Raw genomic sequence first — 15,656 nt, 5'->3', positions numbered from 1 at the left:
TAGACATACATGGTCTAAATACACAAGGACCGCTGCTAGAGCTGCTGCCACTAAGGTTAGAGTATGTTTACAAAGTGAGGCAGCCCTCTGATCTCCTGCAGCTGTGCGACTCAAGCATGTGTGTGTCCACATAAGAGGGAACGCTCACATCTTATTTTGTAGCCGCACGTTTACACCAAGTCTAGCTGTTTTAATAGAGTAAAGGACCTCAAAATGTTCTCTTTAAACAAGTGTTCTGGTGCTGTATATTTCCTGGCCTCCAAATCGACTTTTGCTCCTGGGTCTTTATTGGGCTCAGAACCTGATCTGACAGGTATGTCAAACTCCTTTTACATCGTTGGCCGCATACAACCCACTTTGATGTCAAGTGGGTCGGACCAAAGAAACTCCCCTTTCTTTTAACTACGTGTTAACTACCCATTGTAAAAAGATGAGTTTTCTATTGTAGATAGTTTTAGTTTTACTTTAATTATTATTCCCTTGCTTTGGTGTAGTATGAGCCATGGGGGAGGTCTTATCAGTAGGAAAAGTTATAAAACTTCCAAAGTTTATGCCCTCCTTCACATTTTACAATGCCATCCAGTGAGTCGGATTGGAGTGTTTTTGCTAGGCCGATTCTGGTCCCCCGGGCCTTGTGTTTGACACCCCTGTGATAGAGGCAAAACATTCTTCAAAATCCATAAATAACCTGTGAAATTTCAAATCCACGAGAATGGCTCTCCAGACAGGGACAAATATGGCAGCAAAGCAAGTATGTGGTCTTCGTTTGAGCTAAAGCTGCTATTTGCCAGCAGGGGAAAACACATTGTTGTGGTATAAATCTCACTTTCTTTGCCAGTATGCAATGCAGCTGCATTATTTCACTGTAAAATAAAATTGGCCCTGAAATGTTGCCGAGCATCTCTGAGGAGTGGATCCAAGATCCTGCTGGAAGGACTTTTCTTAAATGTATCTTACTATATGTGTTGCAAACTATATCCTAGTATCAGCATTCACAAGCAACGCAGGACCAAGTATTTGTTCTTAGCATCAAACTGCTATAGCTGGGTGTGTGTGTGTGTAGTTTTTTAAACATCCTGTTGTTCGTTTCATTGTTTTTTTGAGGGGATATTTGTGAAGACTCAAAGTATACGTTATTATTTTCCCCCAGGACATTTAGATGTTTAAATCCTCCTTGTCAAACTTTAAATTAAATTTGTGATTTTTAGCAAACACTTTCTTTTTTATCACTTCCTCAAGCAAACTTTTGCATGCTTTCTTCATTTTTTTTTTAACAATCAGTCCTCCCCAGAGTAGCTCCTTCTTTTTTCTGTTGCTTTAATCTCACCAGCGTTAGTGATGCTCTCTGATCAGCGTGCACTGACTTTTATTTTTTATCATACCACCATGTAAACTTAGAGGAAAGGTTTGGAAAAACCTTTTAGTGTAGGGGGAGAAAAAAGTGCCCTGGTGTAGGAACCTGTTACATAAAGTTTAGTTACAGTAGAAAAGCTACATGGGTTCTTGCTAAAGTCACTAATGCTCAGTCACAAAACTGTGGATTGGTTTACGAGCGGCTTTGTCCCCTCTAGTTTATTGCGCACAAAGCTGTCTCTGTTATGAGCGCTGCACACAGTCCTGGAGGTCAGAGAAGCTATGAATTCTAAGAGAAAACTACTTGTCTGCTAGCAAGTCTTTTTCTTATTACATTTCTCCTCATTTCATTTTCATTTAATTTTCTCGAGTGTGGATGAATACTAATCGCAAGTCACAAATGTAATTTAATGTATCACTTTTGAAGTGTGATTAGAACGTCTGGCCTAACATGAATGGGTTTCGTGCTGATCTGTGCACCGAGCGCGTGCGCAGACTGTATAAAACTACAAAACTAACTCTATCTGACGTGCTTATTTCTTTCTTTCGCACTCACACGCACACACGCAAGGATGTAGCACACTTGGAGACTGTGTCGGATTCACGATACAGCTGTTGATTTAAATGCCTGGGACAGGGGAAAGCTAGGCAGCATTGTTTACAAGTCACATTTGTTGTCTTTTGACATATTCTCCCTCTGGACATTTTTTCTTTTCACTTTCTTTTTTTGGCCAAGATTCATTGGAAACCTTGAAGGAATTCTTCAGCCTCTCAAAGATAAGATTTAAAACAGCTGCACCCACCCCCTGAGTGCAAGAAACAAGTTCCAGGCACATTTGGTGACACCAGTCAAACCATGCATTCTGAATCGTAAGCAATCAAATGCAAAATCAGTGCAATCCTCCTGAATCTTCTCAAAATGTTCTTCCCCGTGCTGAATCAGTGACTGCATATTGAAATTCATATTGAATTTGTGGAAGAAGAGACTCACACACCGGCATCCTTTTTGTGTGTCTCTCGTTCTATCCTTTGTTTGGTCTCTGGGAGACGTACAGCAGTCCCCTTTCCTCTTTTGTTTTTCTCAGTTTGCACTTTGCAGGCTGGAGATGGGGAATAGATCAAAAGCAGAATGGATGAGCTGTTTTGCAAGATCCCCAGTCTTAACGGATTTCAAGGCTGGGTGAGGCTGTGTATGTGTTGCTTGGCTGGGTGTGAGTGAGTGTGTGTGTGTGTGTGTAATATGCATGTACATGCAAATTTATGTCTATGTGCCTGAGTGCCTCTGTGCCTATGTGCCGACAAGTTTGCCGCTGTGTCTTAGTTTTTATCAGTCTACCCAGCGCACCCTTGAATTCCTACCCAGAATCTCGATATACTCTAATGTAGGTGCAGAACAACCAAAGATGCTTTGTAACTGTATAGTTATTGTTTCATTTGTTCTCTCTCCCGGGCATTCTCTGCTCTCCAGACAATCTCGGTGAATTCTTCAAAGCAGTCCCATTTGATATCATACTCACATTCTACGTGATCGCTGTGCTTTTTTTTCTTTCTTTTTTTTTTAGTGTTTTGTAACTTTTTGTAAAAGTCAGTATAACATTGACATTTGCTCTACTGTACCTATTTACAGTATATGCTTCCTTTAGACTTATTTCAGCGAGTAACCCTAAAAATATCTCTATGAATCTATGTGAAAAAGAAAGTTTCCACAAGACTGTGAAAACTAAGCACACCCCATGGTTCAATAGCTTGTAGAACCACCTTTAGTAGCAAAGACTTGAAGTAAGTAAGGGATAAATAAGGGTATACAGAAGTGGGTTTAATGCCTGCAAGGTACCCAGGTCCCGTGGCTGCTGCAAAACAATAGTAAATGGCCTGTATTTGTATAGCGCTTTATTTAGTCCCTAAGGACCCCAAAGCGCTTTACACCTTCAGTCATCCACCCATTCACACACACATTCACACACTGGTGATGGCAAGCTACATTGCAGCCACAGTTGCCCTGGGGCGCACTGACACAGAGGCCCTCTGACCACCACCAGTAGGCAACGGGTGAAGTATCTTGCCCAAGGACACAACGACCGAGACTGTCCGAGCCGGGGCTCGAACCGGCAACCTTCCGATTACAAGACGAACTGCCAACTCTTGAGCCATGATCGCCCCAAAACAAGACAAAGACCGAATCATCAAGTTGTGTTTGGTTACTGCCAGAAAAGTCCACTTTGGTACTTCTTTGTTCAAGAAGTGTTGTGGTTTGTTCAGACGCAGCCTTGTAGATCTAAGCTGTGCTGCCATTTCGTATTCTGGCAACCCTTCTAAACAAGCCAAGGTTGTTCAGTCATTTTCTAATTGAAACTTCTAATGAACTCCCACATTTAAGATGCTGACTGAGCACTGTAGAGTCAGTAGCTCTTGGGGTTTTTTGCAGTTTTTCGGAGCTTTGCACCGTCTGACCTTGGATTGAATTTGCTGGGATGGGCGCTCGTGGTAAGATTTTGGCATGGTGTTAACACACACCTGAATGCTCCAGACTGGCAAACTGTCAAAACATCTGCTTTTGCTCACACTTTCTGATGATCGATCACATAAGTGTTAAAGTGATTATCATCACTTACCATCTTAAATACTATGGAACTACTAAGGGTGTACTTATTTTTTCACAGGACTGTATATATGAAACAAAAATCAAAGAAATATCTCTAACAATACAGTCGCTCCTTCTGTCAAGCTTCTCACTTCCACTCCTCCATGCTTCACCTCAGAAAAACCTAAGTCACAACCTCAACTATAAATGTGTTTAATCATTTATGCTTCAACTTATTAAGATATATTTCAAAAATGTGCTATGTTCACCTCATAAAAAATGCAGCACATAAAAACATTGCTTAATTTTTTTATCTCCTGCATTAAGCAGACTCTAAAAATCCCACTTATATATGAACCTGCAAAGTCTCAAATCAGCTAAAATTGTTGGCACCTTGCTTGCGATATTTCTCTAGAATAACCGCTAAATAGTAGGTTGTCAAAGGAAACAAGCAGGTTGAGAGTGTGTTGCTGCTGCAGTAGTTGCGCAGAGGGAAAGACCTGCAAAATTTCCCATGGGAATGGATGCTTTAGCAACTCCAGATAACATAAAATCTCCACTCATATTGTTCTTCTTCACTGCTTTTGCACAAGAGTGATAATCTGGAAAAGAGTTGGCTCACAAGCTGAGATTGGAGCACACCCCTAAAGGTCTGAATCCATCCCCATTGTTTTGGTACCTCTCTGCTGATGTGATCATTAGCGATGAAGACATTTGGGCAGTCCGTAGTGTCTGGGTGCACAGCCTGAGCAGGGACTGTTGCTGCCGGGGCATCCATTGTTTGTTTACTTCTCTACAGGGGATGTACCACTTGGAGAGTATGCAGCACTGCTTTGAAGATCTGCTCTGCAAACTGAAGGAGCTCATCTCCAACCCTGAGCTTGTGTCTCATTACGACTACTGAACTAGCAATGGCACTATTCATCACAATGCCAAATAATGAGTTTGCAAACAGGCTCGGGAATGAATTACCAAATCTTTAATAACACGATGCATTTGTTTGTGTTTGCAAGTAATAAAAAAAATAGCACAAATCGCAGTTTATGCGATTATGAAACAACAGACTTTAAAAATGTAACCAGATTGACTTTTTCATCACTTTTCCCTCACTGCCAGAGATTAGAGAGTTCTTGACCAGAAATAAATAATAGCTAGAAGTGCCACAGTTTGTAGCTCCTTTTCATCACTTGGCAACAGAGTCACGACTGTGTGGTTTACCCAGTCCTCTCTTTAATGTATAGCATATCCAACCACCTACACCACCACCTGTGTCTGTCTAGCCCCTGAAGTTTGCCTACGGCACCACCCTGATTAGTCTCTTTCCTGCTGATGATGAGTCATACGGTAGAGAGCTTGTGTAAGAAAAAAAAAAGGGAAAAAAAAAAACTTTTCCCACTCACTATTCCACAGAGAAAACATGCATAACAGTTGCACACACAAACACAGAACGCCGGTACTTCGTTTGAACAATGCAATCGTTGTGAAGCAGAGTGAGCACGCTCTAAATATAACTACCCTCTGCTTAGTTTTTACCAGCAGCTAGTTGCTGATTCAACTGGTGGCAATGTCCGCTGATAGGCAGAAACTGCATCTACTTCAGCATATTTTCTTCAGGCCTAGATAGCAGAATACTGCCATGTAAGTCCATCTCCTGGGAGAATACTTTGCATCTGCAGTACAGACACGGGGATACTCCTATTCGTCAGTAAAGACAGCCCCACACCCGCCAGTACACAGCCACACATTTCAGTGTCGTCCCAAACTCATTTGCACCGCTGTGACACCTGAGTGCTTTAGCCTCGGTGTAAGTGGGCTGTATGACATTATGCTTGATAATGGTACTATTGCTTCTCTCATATATGATGGATGTGTCTGTCACGGCACAGTCTCGCTACACCCTATTGGATGCGGCATTTTCCTGACAGGAAAATCAGCCAATGCTGACGCTTCAGTGAGCAGCCACCCTAATCTTTTCCTCGTGCTGTAATTCCAGGTTCCAGAATGAACCGTGGGTAATCCCTCACAGGACGTGTCGTTCCACTGTGTCAGAGTGTCGTTGTCAGTCTCTCTGTGTGTGTGTCTCTCTCGGCGTGCACGCACACACACACACACACACACTCAAACACAAACTTTCTCTCTCTTTTTAGTCTCCCTGTTGCTGTCGCTTTCTCATGTTCTGGCTCCCTAGGTGGCTGCTTCTTCTCATTGATATTTTTTTTTCTTTCCATTCGCCAGTCTCACCACACCCACTCAGTAAGTGATTGACATTCCCCTGCATCTTTTTATGTGTGTGTGTCTCTCTCTCTGTGTCTTTTCCTTGTGCTCTTACCCAATCCCTTCTCTCTTACATCCTGTTCTTTCTCATTTCTGGTGCAGGCTTCTCATCAGCAGCCCGAATTTAGCCTGATTCACTGGATGCACTGCACAGTATTAATTTATGGTAACTGCAGTGCAAATACCAAATTAATGGCACAGCATATGAGAAACATCAGGATACAGCCCCTTGTGTTGCACACAAACAGTCTGGTGAATGGCAATGAGCAGTTTCCTCTCTTCACGATAAAAGCTTGTGAGTCTAATGGCTTCTCGGGTTGTACAACGAGGTTTTGTGCAATGGTTCATTATTGTTGCTTCACCGGGATTCATGCAATAGTTAGGGATCCCTCTGGTTTACAGTTTACTCAGCTCACACACTTATTAGAAAATGCATATTGAGGGAAATGACATGTAAGGTTACTGATGTTCTCTCTTGGCCTGCAGATTAATAGCAGACTGTGGTGCTCACTGATTAATATTTCATCACTTTAATAAGTTATTTGGTAGCATCTCTCTAACTTTTAGACACTTTGCTGTCATCTTTTCATCCAATTTATACCAAATAATGAGAACTCTACCATTTTTTGCTGCATAAATCAATAATAAAGTGTAATGTATAGCAAAATGTCTCAAGAATAATTACAGCATTAAACCTTTTCAGCCCTGTTTGATAAATGTCACAGTGTGTTTTGAGTTCCTGCTTACATTAGCTAATGCATGCATATGCCTCCCAGCGTTAGCAGAGTCGAGGGGAGGGCCACCAAACGGCCAGTTCCTGCGCTTCCAGCATATGTTTGTTCTCCCTTCCTGGCTACCTCTCCCCCCGCTCATCTGCTACTCTCACTCTCCACCTACACTTCCTGGGCCGGAGTCACGGTGCCACCTCATCCCATTACCCTCTTAGTCACCCCCATGCTCAGACCTTTCGTGACACCTGCTGAGCCTAGCCAAGCCAGAGACTCCCACATCCCACCACCTCCACAGGCTCTGACAGCTGATTGTGTACGCTGATTGCTGAGCAGCATATTTCACCGGCCCCTTTTTGGTCATGCTGCAGTATGTTCACATTTTCTCCCCCCTCTGTTTCTTGAGGCCATCAGTAGCAGAGTGTGCAGTGCGTTGGTGCGGGCGGTTTGGGTAGCTGTAGTCTATTTGTGAGAGCAAGGTGCTGTTTCTCCCAACAAGTATACCAGAGGAAATGGAAGGCAACATCTTTTTGAATTGAATTTGAATTTGAATTTGAATTGAAATTTATTTCAGTCAACAACAACACAACAAATTATAATTTTACATAAAAGTACTCAAATAGTAACCGAAAAAGGAATAGGCTGAAGCCTTGTGGCTTATACTTATCCTATCCCTTACCCCCATAGAAATAATCAAATCCTTAACCAAGAAAATAAATAGCATTGATAAATAAGTTGTATAACAGTTTGAAAAGAAAACAATGATAAATCAAAAAATTTTTCAAACCATCACAAAAAATTTTTAACAAACCAAATTTCTATAACCTTGTGTAATACAAATTTTTAAAATCCTCCTGAAGAATGACAAAGAAAAACACATCTTCAGTTCATCATTAAGTCCATTCCATAATTTAACTCCCAAAACTGACACACATCTATACTTAACATTGGTTCTCACTTTAGGTATTTCAAACTTATAAGACCCCCTCAAATCGTATTTTCCATCTCTTAGTTGAAACATACTTAAAATACAAATTGGAACATTCTTTTTCATCACACGATATATCATTTCTAAAGTTTTAGAATATATAATGTCCATGAATTTTAACATAGATGATCCTACAAAAAACTGGTTGGTGGACTCCCTATATCCAACTTTATTTATTATTCTAATAGCTCTTTTTTGCAATTTAAATATTGAATCCAAATATGTTTTGTAAGTGTTCCCCCAAATTTCTACACAGTAGGTCATATAAGGCAAACAAAGGGAATTATACAATAAATAAAGATAGTTCTTATTCAAAAAATCTTTTGTTTTATAAAGAATAGAAATAGACTTGGATAATTTCCGTTTCACATATTCTATGTGGGGCTTCCAACAAAGTTTATCATCAATAATTACTCCTAAAAATTTTGTCTCATATACTCTTTCAATTTCAACATTATTTAAATTCAATTTTACTTTAATATTACTTTTACTACCTCCAAACAACATAAATTTTGTTTTACTTTCATTCAATGATAGTTTATTAAATACAAACCATCTATTTAACTTCATGAGTTCTGTTTCCACTGTTTTCAGTAATTTCTTTATGTCTTTTCCAGAGCAAAATAAGTTTGTATCATCAGCAAACATCACATATTTTAAAATATCACTAGCTGTACAAATATCATTTATATAAAGTAAAAATAACTTAGGTCCCAAAACAGATCCTTGCGGAACTCCACAAGTTACTTTTCTAAGTTTAGATTTCATGTTATTAATACTCACATATTGGAACCTATTATTCAAGTAACTATTTAACCAAAACTGTACAACACCTCTTAAACCATACCTTTCACACTTCTGTAAAAGTAAAGAATGATCTATCGTATCAAAAGCTTTACGTAAATCAATAAACACACCTATTCCAAACTGTTTTTCATCCACAGCCGTTGCAATATTTTCAATAAATTCCATCACAGCTAGAGATGTTGAGCGATTTCTTCTGAACCCATACTGATGATCATTCAATAAATCATATTTATCAATAAAAGAATCTAATTTGTTTGCAAATAGTTTTTCAAGAATCTTTGAAAACTGAGGCAGTAAAGATACCGGTCTATAGTTTGACACAATCTGTTTATCACCAGTTTTATATAGTGGGATCACTTTGGCAATTTTCATTTTATCTGGAAAAATTCCAGTTTGAAATGATTTATTACAAATATATGTTAAAGGTTGAAGGACACTATGAAGAACTTCTTTAATTAGCGACATGTCAAGGTCATCACAATCCATGGATTTTTTACTCTTGAATTTGCTCACCACTTCTACAATGTCACTCTCACAGACTCCACCAAGAAACATTGAGTTACATTTACAAGAAGTAGAATCTACTTCATCATTTCCTCCTGGTACAGAAATCTCTTTTGCCAAGTTGGGACCTACATTAACAAAGTAATCATTAAATTCATTAACTATGCTCTCAATATTCTCAATCACTACATTACCTCTTTTTACAATACGTGTTGGAGAACATATATTATGTTGATTTTTTATTATCCTATTTAATACACTCCAGGTAGCCTTAATATTATTTTTATGTTTTTGAAGCAGCTGTTCATAATATCTTTTCTTTTCATATCGCATAATAGATGTTAATTTATTTCGATATTTTTTATATTTGTCTTCATTTTCCTTTGTTCTGTGTGTCAACAAAATCCTGTATAACCTATTTTTCTTTTTACAGGCTCTTTCCAGACCTTGTGTAAACCATGGTTTTTTCTTTTTAGAATTTTTGGAAAACTTTTTAATTGGACAATGGCTGTCATAGATTGACAAAAATATATCCAAAAATGCATTGTATGCATCATTAGTGTCTTCCACATAAACTTTTTGCCAGTCATAATTTTCTAAGTCTGTTTTAAAAGCCGCAATTTGTTCTGGTGTTTTTATTCTACCACTGTAATCAATTTGCTTTTCCTCTTGAAAATGAAGTTGATTGTTCATTTCAAACACTGAAAAGACAGGCAAGTGATCACTTACATCTGTGACTAACAGTCCACTAAGTATCTTGCCGTCGATCTTATTAACAAAAATATTGTCGATCAAAGTAGCACTATCCATCATTATTCTGCTCGGCTTTAGAATCAACGGATGGAATCCAAAACTAAACATTGTATCAATAAATTCTGAAGTCTTATTATGGTCGTTTGCCTTCAATAAATCAATGTTAAAATCACCACAAAAAAAAGTCACCTTCTCTTTGTGTTTTTCTAATATTACAGAAATTTCTTTGGTAAACTGATCTATACAGGATGCAGGTGTACGATAAATGCAGCTAACTAATATGTTTTTCGATCTTTCACACTGAATTTCAATGGTTAAACATTCCATCAAGTTATCAATCACAGCAGTCATATTATTAACAACTTTACATTTAAGATACGAAAAAACAAACATAGCAACACCTCCTCCTCTTCTATTCTTCCTATTTTGCCAAAACATTTCATAGCCCTCTAGTCCATCTTGCAATTCTTTGTCGTCATTCAACCATGTTTCTGAAATTGCTACCACTGCAAACTTATTTTGGAATTGATCAAGATACGCTTTAATTTTAGAAAAATTACTGTAAAGACTCCGACTGTTAAAGTGGATTAATGAAAAACCTTTTATCTTGGGATCCAACTCTTCCCCATTATAATATTCACATGTCATATCAACATTCTGATAGAGGTGGATATCTGGATCAATACTACTGTCCAACTCATAAAATTTATAATCATGAGATCCAAAATATTCCATTTTTTTTTGTTCACACATTCACATGCATTTTTTTCTCACACTTATCAGATGTTGTTCATATCACAGTCAGCAACACAATTCTTTTCCACACTGAACTCTATTTCTTTTGTTTAAATCTCTCAAGATCTGCAATGTCTCTGACAACAATTACTTTAGCTTGTTCTGGTGTCCCATTAAGTCTTATGAATACCTTACAGTTCCTAGTCCAGGTATCTTGGATGTGCCTTTCCTTCTTCAATAGTCTTGCCTGTCGTGCAATTTCAGCATTTCTCTTGGTGAGATGCTCATTCACATATACGCCGGTTCCCTTTAACTTCTTTCCCATCTTTAACAGTTCAACTTTATATTTCCTGTTCACAAATCGTAGTATGATAGTTGGCATCTTGGTATGTTTTTGTGGAACAGTATGACATGCAGCTATGTTTTTACTATCCAAAAGAATGTCTTTGTCTTTGAAAAACTGAATAACTTGCTGCTCAAGCAAATCCTTTTCAGCTCTTGGTGCATCTTCCCCCTCCTTGTCACCTGCTGTACTCCGTGCATAGGTGTAGTGATTTGTCTTCAGTCCAGAAATAATCACATCTTCCATTCTTGTATATTGCTCCAAATAGTCAACTCTTTTTTCCAGCTCTTCAATCTTCTTATCTTTTTCCTTAATCACAATCTTCAGTTGTCTTATTTCTTCAATTAAGTCCAGTAGTCCTGCTTGCTGTTTCACCACCTTACTCAATTCCTCTGACATGAAGTTAAGAGACTTCTTAACTTCTTCAATATCTTCTGTTAGCCTCTTAGTTGTCATGTTTCTTGATCACCAATTTAAATTGTTAGCAGACAAAATGAATTCCAGGCTCCAGGTAATCCAATAGGCCAGGTGTTACTTGTAGAGCACATGTGATGAAAAAAAGGACCCTAAACTTCAGAATTTGTGGGAATACTCACACAAAATGAAGCAGAACTTCTTTGTGAGGATACAAGTCGTAACCAATCTTTTAGATGTTAAGTTTTTGATCATATACTCTCAAAGGAAATCTTTGATTCTGGGAGCTCTCTCTTCTGGTTTATATATATATATATATATAAATATTTATATATATATATCTCACATCAGAATTCATTATCAGTGTTAGGAGAGTGGTTAAATGGCTTCCAAATGTAGCACAGATCAGCATGAATGGCCTGAAATCTCAAGAGAAATTTGGCAATTTAGCCTTGAAACAAACCAGGGCCAAGCTTGAAGAGGTCTGTTTATTGGATTTTTTTTAATCACACTTCAATCACTTTGACATCTCGTCCTCTCTCGTCTGACTGCGACCAGCAGGAATATTCTCAAGGGTTTTATTCCATGTCCAGTAATCCAAGCGCTCATTCAAGGAATGTGACTATGTTTTGCCAACAATGTGTCACGGCTGAATTAGCTACTATATTTTCTCATTCACTCCTCCTACGTAATATTTATAATTAGGTAAAGCTGATTATTGTTTTGAGAGTTATAATTTGTTTACAGCCTTTGAGAGGAGGTGCAATACTTTGTCGCTGACAGAGTTTGAATCTAAACTATTGTTTTTAGGAATATTTAGTGAAATCCTGAAAGCGCTGTCGTTTTCCCCTAACTAACAGTTACACAGTGTTTTAACAATAAATCACTGTGTGGAAACATCGCAGGCAGGATGAGCTTGAAAAACTCTTAAATTATCTCTCACATATTAAATCTAAACCGCAGAAAAACCTGCGTCAGTAAAAATTACACCAACTGTTAAAAAAAAAACAATTTATCGCATCATCTCGATGTTTTATTTTAGGGTTACCTTCTGCATAAACGCAAACGTCAGTCATATGGATCAAATGACATCTTGTGAAATGAGTGTCATGAGTATCACAACATTATTCCCATGAAATCACCCCCCAAAACTGAGTTGCAAATTTGAATTTGAATAACCAAGTTATCAAAAAACATAAGTAAGTACGGGAAGAATCTAAATTGTCAAGTTAAGAAGTTTAAAAACGCTTTTAATGCAGCACTTTGGATTTTTTTTTCACTTTTTTATTTTAACAGCTTAGAAAATCCTTCACCATAGATTTCCATGTCTGTCCCAGTAAAACAGTGTAGCGTGAGGCTGATTTGCAAAGGCCTTTGTAGAGACTCTCCTCATGGAGTTCAGGATTGACAACCTCGAGTCGAGTAAATAAATGAACGAGACGGGAGATGGCAGAAACAGATTGAAAGGAAAGACACCATGTGAGGTGGAGGTGTGAAGTCCCACTCAAGCTGTAATGAGAATGTGGCTGTGTGCCATAGGATTTGCCGGTAATTGCTTTAATGAATGCATTCTGTTGCCTCTGATTGAGCACATGCCCTGTGTGCACTCCTCGAGGAGCCACGAGTGTTATTTTTGTTTCTCTCTCGGTCGTCTCACTAACTTTTGCCATCACACAGTCTCAGGCCGTGGCGATCCGTCCGCTGCTTCTTGTCTGGCCCAAATCTTTTATGAAGGTCACACTGAGTCTCCTTTAAAGACAAGACACAGAGTGGGAGGGGGAGAATTAGGCATAGATTGTTTCTGTTGCCCTTTCCAGCCAATGGTCTTAGTAGGTGATCTGTCTGCATGTGTGTGTGTATGTGTTTGTGTGTGCGCGTGCACGCTCACTTTGCAGATTGGCCTGTGGCACTCTGAAGATGGACTGTCCATGGAGAGAAAGCTTCCATCTATCAATGTGACGGACACCCTCTTCAACACGACTCTTATCATCACAACAATACTGGTAAGGACTGTATGCGCACTGACACACACACACGCACGCATCAGTATTCTGTGCCATTTTATTAGCTCAGCTCAGACTGATCTACATGTGGCTGACATTCTCTAGTTGACAGACAATTACCATATCAAAAACCCATTTTGTGTTTTCACTTCCAAACTCAGTCCTTTTGGGATCAGAGGATCTGATGCTGCTCAATTGTTTTGCCCTGAGTACCGAGTGTATCAGCAGGAGCTAATAATTTACCATGTCAACCATCCTCAGCCTTTGTTGTAAATATAGACCCTGTGAGCACTAGTTCTCACTACTCTAACTACTTGTTTTGAGGGGGGTGCGGTGCCAGTTTCGAGCAACTTCCTTTATCCTCTGCTTTGTTCAATCATCAGTCATCAGAATCCTTAAACAGTTCAGGAAGAAAAACACATACTTCCTGCAATGAAAACATTCATTATACACTTGATGTGGACTATTTTTAATCACTGCTTGAGTAAATCAAGTGTCTGGTTCATTACTCACTTATTCAATCAATTAATTAATTAAACACGAGTAAATTATATAAAAACAAAAAAAACATGGAAACTATTTCTCTCACTGCTCTTGCTCTGATTGTCGTTATTTCACAAATGGCCAAACACATTTCAAAATGACTAATCACAAAAATTCTTGTTGGCAGACAAATTAGACAAGTCTTGTATTAGCAGAGCTAAAACATGCTTTAGGCTAACTGTCTCACGCTGTTATAGCTCGGTAAAACATCTAGTGCTGAAACACCCAGCTGAGAAACATGTAAGTACTATAAAGCAATTCACCTTTACTAGAATCTTTGCAGGCAGCTGTTGAGCAACAGCAAAGTCCAAGAAAAGAAACAGTAGAATAGAAGCGATTAAATATAACTGCATTAATATAAATACTGCAGGGCTAAAGATGGCATTAGGAACACATGGGACGGTGGATGCTGGGAAAGCAGGGGAAAAGCTTGGGTTACTGCAGGGCACACTGGAATCGTCTCTATGGAATGACGGACTTAGCAAACAGCAAACAGATTTAATAAACTAGAGAATGAGCTTTGACATGCAGCATTTTGTCCAGCCATATCTTAAGGCGAAAAGAGTTTATAGCTTGTCTGCACGGACACGCTTGAAGGTGCGGAAAATGCCTGCAATCATGGCCCGACTACACTCGCTATCTCTCTCCAAAAGTTCTGTCCCCTCTGCATTTTTGTCATCTCGTTGCAATGATCTGTAAATGGGGATATTGGTAAATATTTGCAGGAAGTCTCTCCATTAAAGCATTTAAGATGCTTAGTAGCACAGTAAATAAATAAATAAATAAAAGATTAGCTGTGTGGAAAACAGGTTTGTCAAAAAGACCTAGAGACAGAAGTTTAACTGATGCACTTTTTGCCACGCGGAGACTCGAGGAAGTGGGCGGCGTAAGTCAGGCTGTCGCCTTTATAGAGTTAACATATACGGCCTCTGCAGGTGCTTCAGCAATCTGAAAAGCACCCAACTTCAAACATGCTGACTCTTATAATCTTCAAATGCCTCTGACTGTGTCAACCCCTGGTTATTACATATGAGTATATCAACATGATTAGCAGTGAGTCATGCATAAAAATGGATGTCGCAGGTTTCGCAGTAGATATTTCAAAAGAGGAATGGTGAACTGAAAAGCTGCAGGCAAAAGGTGCTTAGTCTAGTTGAAGTGATCTCAGACCTCCAACCAGCAAAACCTTTCCCCGTGTCATTCATGTCATACAGTGTGCAGAACAGCTGAACTATGACATTTATTTAACAGTACAGAAGCTCAGTTGCTCTTGCACATTTTGAACAGTGCTAAATTAACCTTCAGTAATTATATACCTACTGTAATTACTTGAGAGGATATTTAAGGCTTTTCCGAACCTTTTGAGAATAATGTAAGGCTCTCTATAAGCTCCCCCGTTTTGTATTTTCCAGCAGCTTTGATATTAATGCACTGTTGGGGAACTTCAGAAGTGAAAAATAAGTCCAAGTTGAAACAGTCACAATGTTCCAAGAAGTAGGACCTAAATGCAACAGTTTTAATGGACTAAAGACTTATGGTGCGTTCATTTGACTACTACTACTGCCCATCACCCCTCCCAGGGTTTGGGCCGCCAAGCGTTCAGCTGAAGTTTGCTGTACTTTTTGAGTTT

At 38.9% G+C, this 15,656-nt stretch overlaps 1 protein-coding gene across 5 annotated transcripts in view; it reads left to right on the top strand.

The window, feature by feature from the left end:
* Nucleotides 1–15,656, top strand: part of grik4 (glutamate receptor, ionotropic, kainate 4) — a 338,006-nt gene that overhangs the window by 287,380 nt on the left and 34,970 nt on the right. For all 5 annotated transcript variants that reach the window (XM_019367470.2, XM_019367468.2, XM_025898164.1 and 2 more), the window contains one exon: nt 13,376–13,483. In XM_019367470.2, coding sequence (XP_019223015.1) covers nt 13,376–13,483 — 108 coding nt within the window. The remainder of the gene's footprint in view (nt 1–13,375; nt 13,484–15,656) is intronic.

Source organism: Oreochromis niloticus, linkage group LG14 (genome assembly GCF_001858045.2).
Source record: "Oreochromis niloticus isolate F11D_XX linkage group LG14, O_niloticus_UMD_NMBU, whole genome shotgun sequence".
NCBI lineage: Eukaryota > Metazoa > Chordata > Actinopteri > Cichliformes > Cichlidae > Oreochromis > Oreochromis niloticus.
This window is presented reverse-complemented; position numbering and strand designations above follow the sequence as displayed.